Below are 21,382 nucleotides of genomic sequence, written 5' to 3'. Positions count from 1 at the left end.
ACTTTGAATTCAGTATGCAGGGGAAGCTAGAATGCTCCTGCAAATAATACAAGGACACCGATTGGCCCCAAAACGCAGTGGCGTCCCTTGCGGTATTTCTTTACTTGATCAAATAAGAGTACACAGTACAACTTGTCGAATCCTTTACCAATAGGATCCCTTTTAGCTTTTCACCCAGGACTTTCCAAATAAGATCTCTCACTTAGTACAGCAAAGCATTCTATAGAGAAGGCACACCTGTACGACACCTCCCTGCTTGAAAAGGTCTTCTCCATCTCTACCATGGATCCCACAACCCTTTCCCAAACAGCAGTAGGACTGTACCAAACCATATGTCCTTCCTACAATCACAGCTTGCATGTAACCTCGAGAAAACTATAACCTGTTCACATGAATCCAAAGACATGCTTTCCTCATTAAACCATAGACATGTATCCATAAAATATAGTCCTGTATCCTCGATACCAAAGTCCTGTTTCTTCTGGAAAGACCAATGTCATGTTTCCATGACAGATAAATCCACATATGCATCATCCAATCACGATGCCAAAAACCTAGAGAGAGAGAAAGATAGAGGATGTGTCGAGCCATCCCTAAATACACATAAGTCCCAGACAAAGAGCAACACACATCTCTTCCAAGAACATCATCCTGTGCATCTTAACTTGATCCTCTGTATCCAAATCTCGTAATCAAAGTCTACTTGCGAAGAGAGAGAGAGAGACCCCTTGGCTGCTAGCCCCTCGGTGCCTCCTTCAGCTCGCCTTCTTCCCAGAAAGAGATACAGAAAGACCCACGCTGACTGCTTCCACACATGCAGCCACCTAGCGTAGAGAGCCTCCCATCCGACACCTGCCTGGCTGCCCATTGCTGGTTGCCCATAGATGTAGTCGCCTGGTCGCTTTTTACTTGGTAGTAACCCATGCTCAGCCACCTAATCCATAGTGACAGGGGGACGGCAGGACGCCCACGTGGGACGTGGGAACGCCGTCCCGACTAACGGCAGTTGTGGGACGGCTTGGGGGACGGAACGACCGGGACGTGACCAAGGGACGGGCGTCCCCGCCCGGGGGGACGGGGGAACGTTGTCAGCCGGGGACGGGGGACGTCTGCAACGACGCAATGGCGCAATGGCTACAAATTCGAGCCGTTTTTTTCGGGTAGTAGCTACTAGCCGTTGGCGGCTGGCCGTTTGAGAGTTTGAGAGAGAGAGAGAGAGAGAGAGAGAGAGAGAGAGAGAGAGAGAGAGAGCTGCCATATGCTATATAATGGGCTTCCTGCTACTCCTCTTCTACTCAAGCCTTCCAACTTCCAAGACTTGAGTACCTCTCCACCATCTCCCTCTCCTACTCAAGCTTTCCTCTTCACTATCTCCCTCTCCTACTCCACCACCTTCCTCTCCACCCTCTCCTACTAGACTACTTCAATCTTCCCTCTACCTCTTCTCCTACTCTACCCTCTAAGCTCTCTCCACCCTCTTCTACTAGACTACTTCAATCTTCCCTCTACCTCTTCTCCTACTCTACCCTCTAAGCTCTCTCCACCCTCTTCTACTAGACTACTACTAAGTTACTAACTATTCATGGCATCCTCTTCTCGTGCGGGCGGTATGAGTAGAACGGATGGGTGGTCATGGTGGGATGAGGTCAACTTCGAGCCTCCTACTCATGCGGGGGGTGCACGTCCATGGACATGCAAGCTTTGCCCATATAAGCGTGTGGGTGGGGCCAATAGGGTGAGGGCCCATTTGTTGCATGAGCCCGGTCATGAGGTGAAATTTTGTGAGCGGGTCACACCGGAGATAAGAAAGGAGCTTCTTGCAAAGCTTGCCGCCCATCAAGCTTTGAGTGCAAGCCAAAGGGTGCGTGGAGTGGATCCCAGCACTTATGTCACTCCAACCCAAACATCAGGTTCTACATCGGGTGGTGGTGCATCTTCATCTACCCCTCTGTCACGTCCTCCTTGTGGCACTACTCGAGGCTTCACACAAGCCGCCTTCTCAATGCCGCAACCTAGTCCACCCTCTCTCTCTCATCGGCAAAGTACTCTTGAGGGAAGTTGGGATCCCAAAAAGGAGGAGGAGGTTGATGCCGCGGTGGCCCGCTTCTTTTTTCATGACCACATTGCTTTTCGTGTGGCACGGTACGTATTTCACTCATGATTTCATCATCATGTCTCACGGGTCACCATTTTGCCATTCTAATTACTTACCCTCTTTTTTTTTGAAATGGTAAATAGGTCCGACTACTTCAAAACGATGGTGAAGAAGATTGGCGAGTACGGTCCTCACTACACACCTCCATCCTCCGAAACCTTGCGGACCACTATGCTTGACAAGGAGAAACGCCTTGTTGAGCAAGCGGCGGCAAACACAAAGAGACAATGGGCTCGCAATGGAGTCTCTTTGATTGCAGACGGATGGAGTGACACGCGGAAAAGGTCTATCCATGGCCTTGTGGCATACTCACGGGGGGAGATATACTTTGTCTCCTCACATGATGCTTCAGGGATGGGAAAGAGTGCGGATGTACTTGCTGCTGAGTGGAGTAGTGCTGTCGAGATTATCGGCCCCGAATGTGTGATCGGTTTCGTCACGGATGGTGAGGCGACAAATAGGGCAGCGGGAGCTATTCTTGAGGGTATGTATCCTCAAATCACCATCTCTTTTTGCATGGCACATTGTCTCAATAATTTTTGAAAGATATTGGGAAATTGTCATGGATTGAATCGGTGATTGATGATGCATGTGCAATTGTGACCTTCATCAACAATCACATATACCTTCGATCCGAGTTTGGGAAGAGGTCCACAAAGGTCCTTCTCAAGTACTCGGACATTCGCTTTGCATACAACTTTCTTATGAGGATTGTCAGGGTGCCGTGCGGCAACTATTCATCAGTGATGAGTTTTGCTCCTCATCTTTTGCACGTACACAGGTAGGGATTTCATGCAAGAAAAAGGTCGACGATGCTGATTTTTGGGAGGACCTCAAGCGCACTGACGCCATGGTGCATCCCATTGTCCACTTGCTCAGGATTGTTGATGCTATGCAGCCATGCATCGGCAAAGTATATGAAGCCATGGACCAGATGATAGAGAGTCTTGAGAAGCTTGAGCCAGACGTAGATAGATATGAGGAGATCCACTCGCTTTGTGTGGCGAGATGGAGCTCATATTCCTCTCCTTTACATGCAGCTGCTTTTATGGTGGACCCAGAATTTCAGGGAAAAGGGCAAAGCGGGTGATAAAGAGGTGAGCAACGGTTGGAGACTCATCTTGGATCGCCTCACGCCGGATGCAAAAATCACGTGCAAAATTAGAGACGAGCTCAAAAATTACAGGGCATTTCAAGGCTCATATGGATGTGCAGATGCGCAGCAGGACAGATTCAAGGTTGGTGCAGCATTATGGTGGGAGGACTTCGGATCAGATGGACCAGAGCTACAACAGTTGGCGATCCGGATCTTGAGCCAGTCCGTTAGCTCTTCTTGCCTAGAGCAATTATGGTCCTTCTACAGTCACATTTCATCAAAGAAAAGTTCAAGGCTCAAACTGGCCTCATCCAATGCCCATCAAGTGTCTGCAATGAGCAAACCGCTCTGGAGGCAAACTCTTTGTCAACAGATCAGCCGGGTTGTCATCCGTATGAATCTTCACAAGCTGAATCAACTTGTTCTCTATCACCTCTCTGATGAAGTGATACTTCACATCCACATGCTTCGTCTTTGCATGAAAGACAGGATTCTTTGCCAACTGGATGGCACTCTGACTGTCACAATGCAACAATGGAATATTCCCTGTATAACCCAAATCAACCACTAACCGAGATAGCCATAATGCCTCCTTGCAAGCCTCTGTGGCTGCAATATACTCGGCCTCTGTAGTAGATAAGGCAGTGCACTTCTGCATCCTGGATATCCATGACACAGCACCTCCTCTGAATGTAAATACATAACCGGTAGTAGACTTCCGGTTATCTGGATGACCGGCATAATCCGAATCCGTGTAACCATGCACTAATGCATCCTGTTTGCCAAAGCATATGCACATATCTTGTGTACCCTTCAGGTATCTCATGACACCTTTCACTGCTTCTCAATGCTTCTTGCCAGGTTTGGCCATGTATCTAGAAACCACTCCCACTGAAAATGCAATGTCCGGCCTGGTAACAACCATGGCATACATGAGACTGCCACAAGCTGAAGCATACGGAATCTTGGCCATATCAGCCCTGTCACTATCCGACTGTGGGCTGTCCATAGCACTGAGTTTCACATATGGAGACAAAGGAGTACTAGTCTTCTTCCCCCCATCCATATTGAACCTCTGCAAGACTTTGCCAATGTATTCCTTTTGAGACAAATACAACACATGCTGATTTCTGTCCCGAAGTATCCACATACCCAAAATGTGATTTGCATCACCCAAATCCTTCATATCAAAGGTCTGATGCAGCCTCTTCTTCAAGGCATCCATCTCTTTACGAGATTTCCCTGCAATCAACATATCATCAACATACAAGATGAGGATCAATAGACTGCCATCCAAAGCTTTCTTGGTGTATAAGCAGTGATCTATGTCACTTCTCCTGAAATCCTGGGATTTCATGAATGTATCAAATTTATGATACCATTCCCTTGGTGCCTGTTTGAGCCCATAAAGACTCTTTTTCAGCTTACATACAAGCTTCTCCTTTCCATTCACTCCATAACCCTCTGGCTGTTGCATATATATCTCTTCATGGAGATCACCGTGAAGAAAAGCAGTCTTCACATCCATCTGAATCAAATCCAGATCATCATGAGCAACCAAAGCTAATACAGCTCTAAGTGTGGTGGTCATTTTGACAACTGGAGAGAAGATCTCATCAAAGTCCACACCATATTCCTGCTTAAAACCCTTAGCTAACCTGGCTTTGTATCTTGGCTTTGCATCAGGTGCAACTTTGAGCCTGTAAACCCACTTGCATGGCAAAACCTTCTTGCCTGTAGGCAAATGCACCAACTTCCATGTTCCATTTTTGTGCAGAGAATCCATCTCTGACTTCATAGCACGCTCCCAAAGAGCCTTGTCTGCCCTCTGTAAAGCCTCCTTATAACATGAGGGCTCCCCACAGTCAGTGAGCATCAAGTAGTCAACCCCTGGAACAAACCTGTCAGGGGCTCTGGAGGGTCTTGTGGACCTCCGTACCCAATGACCATCATTTGCAGGTTGCTGTCCAGCCTGCATATCACCTACTGGTGGCTCCTGTTCCATGCCATAAGGTTGAAAGATCATGCCCGGTATCTCCTCTAACTGTGGGATATCCATAGGGATATCTTTTGCCATCTCTGGCTGTCCATTTGGACCATTTTCAGCACCATTTAAGGGCTGGTTTTGTTGCTGTAATGGCTGATTTACAGCCCTTGGTTGTTGTCCATGATGTCCATCATCATCAAAGATGACTCTGCCAGGCTCTTGTTGCCTTGCAGGCTCCTTATACATGCATGTTTCATCAAAAATGACATCATTGCTGCGTATAATCTTTCTATTCACTGGATCCCAAAGTCTATACCCCATTTCACCTCTGTCACCATATCCTAGGAATATGCATTTGTGAGACTTAGAATCAAGTTTGGTGCGTATTTCCCTGCGTATGTGCACGTACGCAACGCAACCAAACACTCTCAAGTGCTTGTAGGACGGAGGCTTCCCTGTCCATACTTCCTCTGGCACTTTCCCACCAAGCCTCGTGTTAGGTGACCTGTTTATAAGATAAACGACTGTCATAACAGCTTCAGCCCAAAAACCATGAGGTAACGCAGCATGTGACAACATAGAACGGACCTTCTCCTGAATGGTCCTGTTCATCCTCTCTGCTGTCCCGTTTTGTGGAGGATCATAAGGAGTAGAGAGCTCCCTCGTGATGCCTTTAGCATCACAAAAGTCTTGAAACTGTTTGGACATATACTCTCCACCATTGTCGGAACGCAAAGCCTTCAGTGTTTTGCCAGTTTGATTCTCAACATGAGCAACAAACTTCTCAAACACTGAGAATGTATCACTCTTCAAACGAAGAGGATAAACCCACACCTTGCGTGTGGCATCATCAATAAAGGACACAAAATATTTTGCCCCTCCCAAAGAAAGCTGAGGCATCTCACATACATCTGTATGCACAAGCTCTAACTGAGCATCTTTCTGTCCAAGAGCTTTCTTGTGGGGGCACTGGAGTTGCCTGCCATATATACAATGCTCACAAAACTGAAAACTTGAGAACTTTAGAGAAGGCAAGTAACCAAAACGAGACAATTGCTCCATTCCTTTGACACTCATGTGTCCCAACCGACTATGCCACAGAGAGATTTCCGGCAGCTCAGTTGCATTTACATTAGCATGGTGACAAACATTAGCATGCATGAAGTAAAGAGTATCCACCTTAGAGCCTCTGGCAACAACCAGTGAGCCCTTACTAATCTTCCACTTTCCACGACCAAATGTGGTAACATAATCAGCATCATCAAGCTGTCCAATAGAAAGCAGGTTCTTCTTGATCTCAGGCACATGCCTGACATCATGGAGCATAAGCTGTGAGCCATCTGAAAACACAAGCCTCACATCACCTCTGCCAAGAATCTGGCATGCATGGTTGTCACCCAAATAAACTACTCCTTCATTGCCAGCAGTATACCTGACAAACAAGTCTCTGCAACCTGTGACATGAAAGGAGACACCTGAATCAATGATCCATGAGTGCATACCATGACCATCTCCTGCAAGGACTGAATGGGCATCAAGTGAAGCCGTGAATAGGACTTCATCCTCACTGTCACCTGCATGTGACACATTGACTTCTTCAATCTTGACTCCACTTTTGCCCTTTGGCTTTGCATCTTTGGCTTCATCTTTGTCTTTGTCTTTTCCTTTGCCCTTTTCCTTTTGATCATTCTTCCATTTGTAGCATTGCTTTTTGAAGTGTCCCTTCTTGCCACAATAATGGCATTCCAAGTCCTTTTTGGAGCGGGACTTGCTCCTTCCCCGTTCTTGGCTTTTATCCCTTTGCTGGGATCTCCCACGTGCATTCATTGCATCGGACTTTCCAACAGAGTTGTTCTTCCTGTTCATCTCCTCTTGAAGGAGAGCACCCTCCACATCTGCATATGATAGCATAGCATTTGAATTGCCAGTGGCTGTCCTGAATGTGTCCCAACTCTCTGGCAAAGTGCATAAGAGAAAGGTGGCTTTGAACTCATTGTCCATTGCCAACTTTTGATTGATGACCTGGCTGACAACACCATTAAACTCATTTAGATGGGCTGTCATAGATGCCCCTTCCTTCATTTGAAGACCTATGAGTTTCTTCAACCAATACACTTTGCTTGAGGCACTTTGCTGGGCATACAAGTCCTGCAATCTTTGCCACATTCCCCAAGCTGTCTTCTCTTCACGTATGCTGAAAAGTAAAGTGTCTGACACAGACAACATGATAGTGGATCTTGCTAGCTCATCCATATCTTTCCATTCTTCAGCAGTAAGAGAAGCGGGCATTACACCCCTTTCTTTGATGGGCTTGTCCTGCTTCTTCTGAAGCAACACATTATAGCACTGGGTTTGGCAAATGTCGTAATTATGTGAGCCTTCAAGCTTTTTGATGTGAAGCAATGAAGAGCTCTCACCTGTGGTTGCCATAGCAATATGCAACCTTTGTCAATGCCTGACTCCCTGCAAGATGTGCAAACACTGCACCAAAAGCACACAAAGTGCTCACAGTTGTTCTCCCAAAGTTTATCTCCCACTGCGGAAGCACAAATGCAACTCTACTCCCACTGTATGTGATAAAATCACCAAAATCTGGTTGCTGCAGATTTAGGACAGCACCTTAGATGTGCTCTGTTCCCCTTCCAAAGTAGGGTACAACGGTACTAAGTGCTCACCAATGATGTACCAAATCTGTACCGGCAAGTACAGCAGCTGAAAATGAGCCTTTTCCTCACTCAAATCAATGTACAGCCATGCCAAAACTTGTACAAAGTTGTACCAAATTTGTACCAACAAGTACAATAGCAATAAATGCTCTCCTGGCTGTCCAAATGAGTGAAAATCAGACCTTGACAGTCCTCACCACTGCATACAACAGTCCCGGACAGAAATTGAGCAAAAGCCCCTTGACTGCAAGTGGATTACTGAGGGTTCAAGGCATAAAAGTCTTCCCTGCTGCTTTGCCAAGCTCAACAAGCACAAAATCTTGAAAAGCCCCTTGATTCAAGATCAATTTCTGATCATGAATGGTACATTAATGCACATGAAGGCATCCAGAGTCTTCACAATGCTTCCTCCTGGCCACATATACATCCAATACATAAAAGCCCCTTGATTTACTGACACATTAAGTGCTTGACAGGCATCAACACATTGCCCAAAGCATCAAATGCCAGTGCCTACATGCAAATCAACTCAATTGGCACAAAAGCCCTTTGATTTGCACTCCAATTTCCTGCAATTTTGCCCCAAATGTGAGATTGCTCACATCATACAGCATGTATGAATGCCCAATGGCACAATTACATCAAAAGCCCCAAATTTTGACATCCAATTTCCTTCAAATTGACCCGGAATGTGACCAATGTCACCCAATTTTGCCAATTTTGCTCAAAATCTGAGCCATTTGGACCTGTACATGCTCAATTGATGAAAAAGGACATGCAAAATCCCAAAAAATTGAAGCAAAATACCTCGTAAAAATTTCTGATTTCTGTAGGGCAGCAAACGGCGGGTTCCTCAGGCGGGAGTATGGTTGAAGGGCTGATACTCTGATGTAAGTCTTGCAGGTTGCAGGTTAAGGCTTCTCCTAGCTGCTATACAGACGAGGTGCACCAGTTCTGCACACGCAGCACATGTAGGCAACCAACTTCACAGATGGTCGAGATGCCAATTCACAGTCAAGCTTGGGCTGGTTGAAGGCGTGGGCCCTGTTTGGGCAGGCGAGGGACCAGACGGCGCTGCTAAACGCCTACGCCTCCTACGCTCGCAAGGCAAAGCTGGAGGCATTGAAGCAGTCGCACGGCCTCACAGGCAAGGCGGACACCATTTGGACGATGCGAGCCTCGTTTCTCCCGCACGGCGCCCGAGTTGCGCGGAGTTTCTCCCGCACGACGCCCAACTCCTCCAGCTGCGCGCGAAACTCCTTGCGCGTGCTCGTGAGGCGTTGTTGCCCTTCCTCCTCGCTCGCCAGCTTCTTGCTTGCCGCCCGCTACCACGTGTTTATCCAGCAGCTTTCTAGGTTGTCCGGCCCACTGTGCAACGACAGGCAGCGGCAGTGGTCGCCGCCAATCCTCCTCCTATAGACTTAGTGCTCATCCTCCACTTACCTCTACCGAGTTAACCCTCTGCACTTGCACCGAAGCTGTGCTGTAGTTGCCAGCCTTACTGTGGCTTAGTTGGGTTGGCCCTCTGCACTAGTTGAATAGTGTTTATTGAAAGCGAGAGGCAAGTGCTCAGCAGGTCTCTGCAATTCTGTTTGCCTCAGCTCTGATACCAGTTGAATGAGCTATGGAAGCTCAGCTGTCTGTTAGGGTTTCATGTGGGAGAGACATACACAGAAAAGAAGAAGAGAGAGAGAGAGAGAGAGACATGTGGGGATAAGTCAACTCAAGGTATGAGTGTGTGACTCCCCTATCACACATGTATATTTGCTCTAGTACACATAGTGCACTTAGTACATTAAAAGTACTACGTGTACTATGTACTATAAAACTTATGGGCTAGTACACACTATAAGGGTGGGCATAATGCCTTTACCCCAACAACCAAAGCAATGCCCCTCCAGTGTATCTTGGTGATGAAACAATCATCTTGGACAATAAGGCCACACTGTCACATCAAAGTGACAAACAACTCTTGCTTGTTCCTTTAGAACCTGCAACAAAAGTCTAAAACCAAGTGGAAACACGTACCCTGTGTTAGCCAAAAACAAAACCATGCATCATTCTACATATGACAAACATATGCATGACACATATATGCATTCGCAAACAATATGCTCCTCAAGATGCTCTACCCACTCCACAATAACAGTCTCAGGGTTGCTCGCAAGCCTTACACCCATGGGTATCCCTGCAGACCCACGACTAATGGTACAACATGAGCATATGAAAGCACTCAATGCATCTAAACTATACATCCACGAAGTACTTCCCACATATGTCCCTCTTGATGCTTTACACACTCTACTTATGGCCATCCCTCAAGAGCCACACTCAGTGATACACCATGAACATGGTAAAGTACCTGATGTATCAGACCAACATACATGCATCTCACCCTGACACATCCAGAGTATTACCCATGTATCCCCAAGGGTACCAGGATCCAATGGCACCAGAATACAATAATATCTTAGAAAGTGTATAAATACGTGCACAGATAGAGTTCAATCCATATATGAACCAAACCAACTCTAGGACTGCTCGCAAGACTTATGCCCTCCATAAAGTCTCGAAGTGTTAGCTCAGGTTGCTGCAAACTTTGAGCTCAACGAAACCATGCCATCCAAAGGAAACCAACTCCACAAATAGCATCATCTCAATATCCAATTGACCGATCCAGTGGTCAAGAACAGCCAGAACCATATGACAAAGATCAATTCTCCCAATCTTCCTCAGTCGTACCTTAGTTCCAAAGGCAAAAACCATCTCTGTTAACCATAAGTGTAGACAGAGTTTTCCATAGTTGCAATTATAGTTCAAGGTGCGGCCGACTATAAACCATACCCAACTTTACCATCTCATGTGACTAGTACACAATATCATAGAAGTCCCATAAGCAAATGTATTGTCAGCCTCAGTACCTCGGGTGAATACAAAGATGTCACTAAGCGACTCCTAGATGAAAAATTGAGCCTGTCTATAACAAGGGAGTGGAGGTGCTATCCCCCTCTTGAGCATCAGGCAATGCTCCAAACCCATGCTCTGCTGAACCTGAATGAGCCGTAACAAGAGTCGGCTCCAACTCAAAGGCGTCAAGATAAAGCTACAATACCTGAGGTGAATCTGCTAAGTCACCCTCCTCCATCCACTTCGCATCCATCGGTGAATAGTTCTTGAGCTTCACAAGATAGCAATGGGAAACTTTACCTTGTACCTTTCTTTCCTTGTGTGCCAGTATCTGCTCGGGAATAAGAACTTCATCAAGTGCCTCTGCTTCCAACTAAGCCTCACCTGATACATCCACAGGCACCCGAAACCTGCTTGCACTCCACCCAAGTGGTAAGCACAAGTCCCCAATGAAGCATAGTAGATCACCATTGCTAAACATAGAAAGAAGCTGCCTTCCGAACCCATGAAGATACCACTGGTGACAAAGTGTCAAAAGCCATAGTCTTCAACCCATCTCTTGCACCATAACACTTCAACTGCTTCTTGTTCCTGGCTGACTACTTCTTGTCCTTGGTGTCTTTTCTCCTAAGCTTCATCTTTAGCTTTTCCTCTTTACCTCATATAGGCAAAGACACACAATCTTGTACTGTCTCATGTACTTCCTTTTCACTTTCCTCATGTAGAAGCTTTTGATGTGACAACCACGAGCTCGCCTCCTTGAGAAAAACGACGATATCCTGGCAATGGAACCATGAAACCGGCCTTCAGAAATCTAACGGGCGGTGAAACAAACACTCGCACACAAAACACTTCATCACCCATGGGGACTTGGAAAAGGAAACAAACAAGGGGAGCTAGAATGCTTCTACAAATAATACAAGGACACCGATTGGCCCCAAAACACAGTGGCGCCCCTTGCGATATTTCTTTACTTGATCAAATAAGAGTACAAAGTACAACTTGTCGAATCCTTTACCAATAGGATCCCTTTTAGCTTTTCACCCAAGACTTTCCAAATAAGATCTCTCGCTTAGTACAGCAAAGCATTCTATAGAGAAGGCACACCTGTACAACACCTCCCTGCTTGAAAAGGTCTTCTCCATCTCTACCATGGATCCCACAACCCTTTCCCAAACAGCAGTAGGGCTGTACCAAACCATATGTCCTTCCTACAATCACAGCTTGCATGTAACTTCGAGAAAACTATAACCTGTTCACATGAATCCAGAGACATGCTTTCCTCGTGAAACCAAAGACCTGTATCTGATAAACCATAGACATGTATCCCTCAAAAATTCTCATCAAGTGGGATCTTGGAGAATAGTGTCCAAATCAATCATAGTTTCTTTGACCATGTGGGTTCTTGGGTCTTCTTGGGTTCGCTTCCACTTTTGGTGGCTTGGTCCTCTTCTTGGTGGTGAGTGCTTCCCATTGCTTAAAGAAAAAGCAAAAAGCACCGCATGTAAAGATCGTTATCCCTCATAGGAGAGAGATATAACCTTGGTTCTGATACCACTAAAACAGGCCTTCATAAGGGCTGTGGCACAGTTACTTAGCTTATCTTCAAGAAAACAACAATTTCACGCGTAAAACCTTGAGATAATCTGAAAATAATGAAAGGAGAGAGAGTAAAGAGAGAAGACACCACACTAGGGGTCAAAACAGCCTCAAGCCGACCCCCCTCCAAGTTATATTAGATAAAACTCCTTGGAGGAGCCTTGAGTACAAGTTCTTAGAGCTAGAGAGCTCTCGACTTTTTACATGTCTCAACAATGAGAGAATAGCTGAATTTATAGTTCTTGCTCAAAAGCAGAAAAGGACTTTAAAACTCACTTAATAAAAGCATTTCTCTTTTTAGTTTTTTTTATAGCTTTTGATCTTTTGCTTTCCAGAAGCTAGTCACATCATTCCAAAGCCTGTAAGGTGACCTTGCACTGCTTTCTTTCCACGTCACCATCACCACGCCATAGTTTTGCAGATGTATTTCTGACATGTGACATGGTCATTGTTTCTGAAATTGCTGACATGGTCATATTTGATTTCTGCAACAGTCAGGGCCACACTGTCTCCCCAAAACCATGACCAGGGAAAAGGTGAAGGAGAAGTTTTTCCCCCCCTCAGAAAATAGGGAGCCATGCTATCACCATTGAATTGGAATTGCAGCCTCCCCAAAATCAAAATGGAGGGGAAAGGTGAGGGGGAATCCTTCCCTGCATCAGGATTCAAAATCCCTCCACTCCATCGTGCATCCTTAGCCCTGTTCAGTGTTCACACTGAAGCAATTCCTTGCCACAGAATATTCAATGCATCCTAAAAACTTGTAGCCAGCATTCTTGCCTAGCTACTTTCAAACATTGATTTGTGAACTAGACTAAAAACTTCAAGGAAGTGCAGCCTTGACAGGCTCAAAGGCCATTTTCAGACATGGCAATGCAGACAAAGAGAAATTAACAAGTTCAGGAAGTGAAAAAACTACATACTGCTTTCATTGCACTACATTCCACCCCCCTTCCCTGCTGCACACAGAGGGCCAGACTATACTGCGCACGAACATGGCCTGCTAAAGCTGCCCTCTGAAACCATTTAACTGCCTCAGTTGGATTGCTTGGATCTGTTCACATGCAAAACGCTACCCTCAGCTTTTAGCCATACATCCAAACAAAGTAAAAGAAAAAGAACCGTACCGTATTCCCTCAGGGTAAGCCCACTTAAGCTTCAACCAGGAAACTTTTTACCCAAGCTGTATAAGAAAAACAAACCCAATAATGACCAACAATCATACCTTGCAGGTATGCAAGTCCAAGGTTGCACTGTCCAGCAGGATCCCCTAGCTCAGCAGCCTGCTTGTACCAATGGACCCCTTCTTGTCTCCGACCCTGCAGAGCAAACTGGCTCTGTTCCAGAAGGCCGTATTTGACTCAAAGACCCTGTAAGACAAATGGGAGGAGGGGGATCGAACATACCATTTCCCATAGCAAAAGACCTGCGTCCACCATAGCAGCAGCACAGCCACGCTTGGCTCCCTTCAAGAAAGAGTCCAGGGCTTTATCAGGGTTCCGGGCTATGCCCCCACGGCCGTGCTTGAATTTTTTTCCCCAGTGCACAAAAAGCATGGCTTCGCGAAGAGGAGCTAAGGCCTGACTCCAAGATCGGCAAACCCTGCTTGCTGACCAGAGATTCGCCCACGAAAAGGACCCCGCTATTTGCAGAAGGATGTCATCAGGAAGCATGGAAAAGTTAGGGCTAGGGTTAGGCTCAGGGAAAAAGTTAGGGCAACGGTTAGGATCAGGGAAAAAGTTAGGGCTAGGGCTAAGGTTAGTGTTGAAGTCAGAGTTTCTAGGGCTAGGGGTTTTGAAGATAGGGTTATGGTTGAGGCTAGGGTTAAGGTTAAGGTTAGGGTCTGATGCAGTAGCACTGCGCGGTGCAGAAAGCAGGGAAGTGATGTGCTTGCTGATGTTTGCACCGGTTTCCGACCAAACCCAAGGCGATCTGCCTGTGTCACCATGGCTCGCGGCGCTGTTGCAAGCAGAGGCTGCCTGCTTTCTCTCCTTTCTGCTAGGGACGTTCAAGTTCTGAGCTTTAACTTCGTGCTGAAAAAATCGATAGTCACAGGCGTGTTCCTCACAATCGATTTGCGGGCGATGATGATCAGATCGGCGGTCTCTGCTGCTGCTGCCGTTCTGCCATTCGGACTCGAAAGCTTCTTTCCGGCAATGGCGCCTCCCCGCAGCACTGCCAATAATAATCGCTCCATTGCCATTCCTTCGCTGCCGATCAGTTTCACCATAGTCGGACGCAGAGATGGTGGAGAAAACATGACCACCAGAACCCCGAGGCCATGTATGCTGCTCCATAGCTACAGATACAAAGGAAACAATGAAGGGGATGAGTGCGTGGGAGAATGGCGGCGTGTTGGCGAGTTGGGCATATCTGTCAGAACCTCCATGAAAGAAGCTGGGTGCTGCTCAAACTGGTTGGTTTACTATGAACCACTGCTGGTTTCAATTTACCTGTTACTTCACACCTTCAAACTTTATTCCCCACAGACTTCCTCACATCAAGAATCTCTCGTGTCTCGGGTTTCTTTATTTTCTTTTTACAATAATAATTATATATTTATAAACGCCGGGCCATTTACAAAAAGGTCTTTTTTTAACCATCACCACATCACTTCTTCTCTATTGAGAAGATCACATATCAAGTCCCATCTCTCATCCTCCCAAACAAATGAAGACATTCCCCACCAAGATATGTGGAAGCCCACCAACTCCATGCAAGCAATCACCAGAAGAATCTCAAAAGTTTAGGAATTAATTTTACCATACGTTCCCTCAAATCATTGTCCATCTTTGCTGTGGCAAAAGCCCTTTTACAAGTGGACCATACCCAATCCTTCAGAGAATCCTAGAAGGCTATCCCGGGGATTTTTCCTTACCCAGTTTTTGAAGAGCCTCCCAGCATTCATCTATCTCAATATCCCTCTCCAGCCACGTGGCTCTATCAGTTTGTATGCCTTCATTGACCAAATCTAACAATTTGGTTTCTGCCTGGAAAGCATTCTCCTTGAGACTCAAAGTGGTACCTAGAAAATCTACCCATTTCAAAGTAGTTTGGTGAATATCCCGACCTCTCTCATCTCTAACTTGTCCTTGAAATTTGCTACTCCCTCTATCTTTGGCTAGCCCAAACAAATATTTAGCTGGTTTCCTACTGCTGTTGTTGAATACGAGGTGTATACATACACTACCACCACATATGTCGCATGTCAAACTATGATGCCAAGTGTCCCTAAGAGGTGTCACCTACATACATCCTTGCTTATATATGATTCTCTTAAGAGGTTGTTTCCACACACTAGCTGCTGCTGCTCACACACACTAGAACCGATTTATTTTAAACCTATAATTAGGTGCCAATTTACACAACCACCAAGCACATGTTTATTCATCACTATTAATATTTGACAATTTGGCTAGAAAGCCCACTCATCATGGGCTATGTTTGCTTCTTCTTCATCATGAGCTATGTTTGCTTCTTCTTCATCTTCTTGTTGCTGCTTCTTATCATTGGAGGTAGAGGTAGCAGAGTTTGTTGAATCTTCATCAACTTTAAACTTGGCAAATCTCTTCTGATACTCTTCAATGTAGTGCCCCGACTTGTGGCAGTAATGGCACTTTCCTTTCTTCTTGGTCTCACCCTAAGACGAATCCACTTTGTCTTTGCCCATGGTGAAGTATGCTTAGTCTTCTCTATTAGCATCTCCTCATGATATGTTCTTCCTTGTCTACTCTTCCTGAAGGAGTAACCAAACCAACTCTTCAAAATAAATAAAGTGGCCTCCACCTCTCATGGAAAGATTTTAAGAAGTGTGATAGGAAGGAGGTAAGTGATGACCAGCTTTTTGTCTCCTACTATCTCATTAATGTTCACCAATTGTTCACCAATTGTTCATTCAAGTCCTTTACCTTTTGTTCACTAGATGTTCATTCATGTCCTTTTACCTTGGTTAGATGCTCTTCCGTAGAATCTTCTTCTTGTATACCAGTTTGTCCAGCTCTCGCATCAGGGGCATGACTCTAGCTTCGCTGGTTTGGAACATGGCTTCAAGGATCTACAATGCAGTGATGATAGATCACTTCACAGAAAGAGCAAGCATAGACATGGCTTGGCTATCCCTGGAGTCCCGTCTATGTTGTTCTTCAGTAGTAGGAGGAGTAGTAACCTCGTGACTCTAGCTACCACTGAGAAACTATACAAGCTTGTGTAGTTATTCTTTAGTAGGAGGAGTAGTAACCTCGTGACTCTAGCTACCATTGAGAAACTATACGAGCTTAGTAACCTCGTGACTCTAGCTACCATTGAGAAACTATACGAGCTTGTGTAGTTATTCTTTATTAGTAAGAGGAGTAGTAACCTCTATGACTCTAGCAACCACCCGAGAAACTATACGAGCTTGTGTAGTTATTCTTTAGTAAGAGGAATAGTAACCTCTATGACTCTAGCTACCACCCGAGAAACTATACGAGCTTGTGCAGTTATTCTTGCCAAAGGAGGACAATGTTCCTCCCTAATGACAATCTCCCATAAGCATTTGTCTATTAACAAACTATTCAACATAAAGCTCCGCAAAGAGTAACTAGACCCATCTAGTCTATCCTTTGTGGGCATATACCCAAAGATATCAAATCCTCTTTGTGCCACCCTCACAATAAGAGATTTCCCAAAGCAGATGTATGTGCAAGAAACAAGAGAGTCCCCCCCCTCGGGCGCCCCCCTTCTGAATGGAATCTTTTTATGCATAGGCTTATGAGAAAGTACGGGGAAAAAATTGCATCGGGATTCGACTGGGGATGTAAGATGTGATTGCCAAGATACAACAAAAATAAGATGTACACTTGAGTGAGCTTAAACAATGCTCACAAAAAAAGATTTCCCAAAGCATATTTATGTGTAAGAAATAAGAGAGTCACCCCCCATAATGGGAACTTTTTGTGCACTAACAAAATTAATTGTGTACACAAGGGACCGGAATTTAACTAGAGGTAAGATGCAATCGCCACCAAAAATAAGATGTACACCTGAGTGAGCTTAAACAATGGTCGAGATAGTTAATTGCACTGATGCAGGAGTGCCTGGATGTGCATTGAGTTCTAGAGTGCCTATGGATGCCTAACACTAAAAATATCTCGAAGAGAAAGCTTGAAAAATCCCAAAGTACATATTTGATGTTAATGCCGCATGTCCCTCAAATGCTAATACATTGAACATACTATGCTGCTAGTGGCACTAAGTGGGTGAACCATGTATGTGGTGGTGGTGGTGGGCGAGCACAAGCTGAGCCACCAGATGGCCAAATGGAGGTGGTGCGCTCTACAATAGTGCTGCGTCGGCAAGCCAGGTGATGGTGGTGCACTAGCCAGTAGCCCTGCCCACAAACCATGGTGCAAACAAGTGGCAAGAGACTATGTGCATGCGGTGAGAGGCTTTGTGCAGGTGACAAGTGGATCTAGACAAGCAGTGAAAACTAACAAAGGCGGCAAGTGCGAAAGAGTTGGAGGTAGAATACTCTAGCTCTGATAGCAAATGTTAGAGATTAGGGTTAATCATAAGGTTTACAAGAGTGATTAGCAAGAGGGCACGAGATGAATTGAAAGATTAAGCATACTCATAGCATTGTAATGATGGCCCCGTTATAGGAGAGACTCCCTTTACAAGGTGATACTACATAAGCTACCACCACATATGCCATATATCAAACTATGATGCCAAGTGTCCCTAAGAGGTGTCACTTATATACTTCGTTGCTTACATAATATCCTCTAAAGAGGTTGTTCCCACACACAAAAAACCCAACAGACTAGCGATTGTTCACACAGACTAGAACCGCTTTATTGTAAACCTCAAATTAGGTGCTAGTTTAAACAACTACAAATTTATTCCCATGTTGATTACTATTAATATTTAAACTTAACCAATCAATAATGTAAACAAGTGGATATTGCTATTTCAAAAACAAATTTTGTAGATGCAACAAGAGAGTTGCACCTCAAAAATAAGGTCCAAGAGCTTGTGAGACAAGTTGAGGAGATTGATACATAGAGGGAGAAACACTAGGAAGCTAAGGCAATTTAAACAAATGTTATTTTATCAAATGTTGAGGAAGACATCAAGAGTGCATTTAGATCTCAAGAAAGAAGCTGAGAACCAAGTAAAAACAATGTTAAAAGGGGTTGTCATCATAGAGCTTAAGAGCAAAATCACAAGGAAAGTCATATAAAATTGAAGTAGGGGGTTTACTCTATGTATTGTTTAGCATGGAGTTAGCATAGTCACTCTAAAAGTGGTTCAAGCTACACCAATAATAAGGGAAAATGTGTGATTACACAAAGAGGTAAGAACCATGGGCATCACATCCTTGTGATTTGAAAAGAGAAATAAATTTCAATCAATTTCATTATAGGACACAAAGACGTGGAAAAACAAAGAGCTTACACCATTAAAGCTAAAACAAAAAGAAGTTAGAGAAGGTTAGCTCTAGCAGCACGATTTCCATGCAACTAGGTGGTACAAAAAGAGGGGAGAGCTCTCATCCCATAGTTTCAAACTCCAAGAAGAATGATTGATCCTTCCATTTCCTCTCCAACCAATGCATGTGCAAGTGAACATGGAGAGACTCTAGACATAAAGCATATTTTTTTTATTTTTTGTTGATTGATGGTGGAAAGACCGTTAATAATAAACATAAACAAAGTGAAATATATTGAGCCAAAAAGAGTTGGAGAGAACTAAAGACAATGTTAAGCACAAGATTCTTAAGGTATTTCCACTATTAATATGACAGATGAGACTAGAACAAACCGTAGACCCTAAAGGTTAAAAAGAGCAAGAAGTGGGAAAAGCAAAGTTTTTTGTTTTATAAAGAAGCGGAAAAGCAAGAGGTGGGAAAATTCAAGAAATGGGAAATTTTTATAAAAAACTAAAAATCCTCGTACTTCACATTAAGCACATTGCATATTTGAGTTGTAAATTAAATTTATGGTCACATTTCATATTTGAGTTGTAAATTAAATTTATGGTCACATTTCTACGCTTTTACTATAACTATCTCTAGCACATATGGGATTCTTTTGAATCGTAAATCAAAATTATTGTCACATTTCTACTCTTTTACTATAAATCAAAATTATGGTTGCATTTCTACTCTTTTATTGTAACTCTCTCGTAAAAAATGTGGAATTCTTTTTTCTTCTTCTTTTTTTTTTACTGTAGAGGGATGAGGAAGGGGGGGTGGTTGTTGGAAAAACCTCCACTAAGCGTTAAAGTTTTGTATATCCAATAATCCAAGCATTGATATTCCAAGTTATCTTTTATCTACATGAAACACATGAGCATGAAATACGGTTTTCATTGTCTTGATAAAGCTACATCAGCATGTTCATGATATAATTTTTGACTATGATAACTAATTTATTGATACCTTAGAATTTACTCGTCCTTGAAGTTTTGTATATCCAATAAGCCCAAGCATTGATATTCCAAATTATCTTATATCTACATGAGATGCATGATTTAGCACGGAATATAGTTTTCATTGCCTTGACAAAGCTATATCAACATGTTCATGAATTTTTTTATATTAGGACATCTAATTTATTGGTACCTCCTACTTTACTCATGCTTCATCCATTTTAACTTTACATGGAGGTCCATTTGACGAGCAACTAAGATGGCATCTTTTCACTGGCTTAAAATCATAGTTAGTTTGGTTGGTTGGTGTCCATGATTTGGGGATAACATTGTTCATAAATTCATCCTTTGAGTTTTGCACCTTGATGGTCTCAAAATAAACAATAAAAAACATCAAGATATTTTTGAAAATTGAAGTGAATATACTCAACGTAAGTCTCTCTACACTACCATACAAGAATGCTTATAAAACCACATATAAATATAACTTTAGAGCATTGTAAGTGTCTTCAAAACCAATTATGATCACAAATTAAGAGTTCACCACATTATAAATCCTTTATCTATTGCACACAAAGTTTAGTCTTTTAAATTTAGGGAGGATGCAATAGTACAACAAAGGACCTCTTTATTGTAAAGTCAAATCAAAAAATAAGTTTATAGCATATGTATCAATATTATATCTAATATATGACATACATCATGTATTTCAAAGATATATAAATGTGTTTTTTAAAGATTACAAAACTCCAAGAAGAATGATTGATCCTTCCATTTCCTCTCCAACCAATGCACGTGCAAGTGAACATGGAGAGACTCTAGACATAAAGTTTATTTTTTTATTTTTTGTTGATTGATGGTGGAAAGACCGTTAATAATAAACAAAAACAAAGTGAAATATATGGAGCCAAAAAGAGTTGGAGAGAACTAAAGACAATGTTAAGCACGAGACCCTTAAGGTATTTCCACTATTAATATGACATATGAGACTAGAACAGACCGTAGACCCTAAAGGTCTTTCCACTATCCATATGACATATGCTATTGGGGGAGCCCATGGAGAAGCCATGTAAAACTTAGGGCTTCTAAGTGATTTTTTTTGTGAGGACTAAAAATCAAGAAGTGGGAAAATATACAAAAAGTTCCACTTTTGATCCTTGTTGTTCACTTCAAATTTGAATCTATGGCATGAATTCAAATTATGGCTATGAAGATTAAAACGCGCAAGAAGTGGGAAAAGCAAAGTTTTTTGTTTTATAAAGAAGTGGAAAAGCAAGAGGTGGGAAAATTCAAGAAATGGGAAATTTTTATAAAAAACTTGAAATCCTCGTACTTCACATTAAGCACATTTCATATTTGAGTTGTAAATTAAATTTATGGTCACATTTCTACGCTTTTACTATAACTATCTCTAGCACATATGGGATTCTTTTGAATCGTAAATCAAAATTATTGTCACATTTCTACTCTTTTACTATAAATCAAAATTATGGTTGCATTTCTACTCTTTTATTGTAACTCTCTCGTGCACGTGTGGAATTCTTGTTTCTTCTTCTTTTTTT

At 43.5% G+C, this 21,382-nt stretch overlaps 1 protein-coding gene across 1 annotated transcript in view; it reads right to left on the bottom strand.

Annotated features, from left to right (window-relative positions):
• Nucleotides 1-14,924, bottom strand: part of LOC147604248 (F-box family protein) — a 46,956-nt gene extending 32,032 nt beyond the window's left edge. Inside the window, exons 1-3 of the mRNA XM_086795439.1 lie at nucleotides 13,817-14,924; nucleotides 13,636-13,729; nucleotides 13,334-13,464 (exon numbers count right to left, since the gene is read on the bottom strand). Of these exons, the coding sequence (XP_086651565.1) occupies nucleotides 13,334-13,464; nucleotides 13,636-13,729; nucleotides 13,817-14,707 (1,116 nt within the window). The 5' untranslated portion in view covers nucleotides 14,708-14,924. The remainder of the gene's footprint in view (nucleotides 1-13,333; nucleotides 13,465-13,635; nucleotides 13,730-13,816) is intronic.
• Between the last annotated feature and the right edge of the window lie 6,458 nt (nucleotides 14,925-21,382).

The sequence above is a fragment of the Cibotium barometz genome, chromosome 62 (genome assembly GCF_041138505.1).
Source record: "Cibotium barometz isolate CiBa-2024 chromosome 62, ASM4113850v1, whole genome shotgun sequence".
In the NCBI taxonomy this organism is placed as follows: Eukaryota; Viridiplantae; Streptophyta; class Polypodiopsida; order Cyatheales; family Cibotiaceae; genus Cibotium; species Cibotium barometz.
This window is presented reverse-complemented; position numbering and strand designations above follow the sequence as displayed.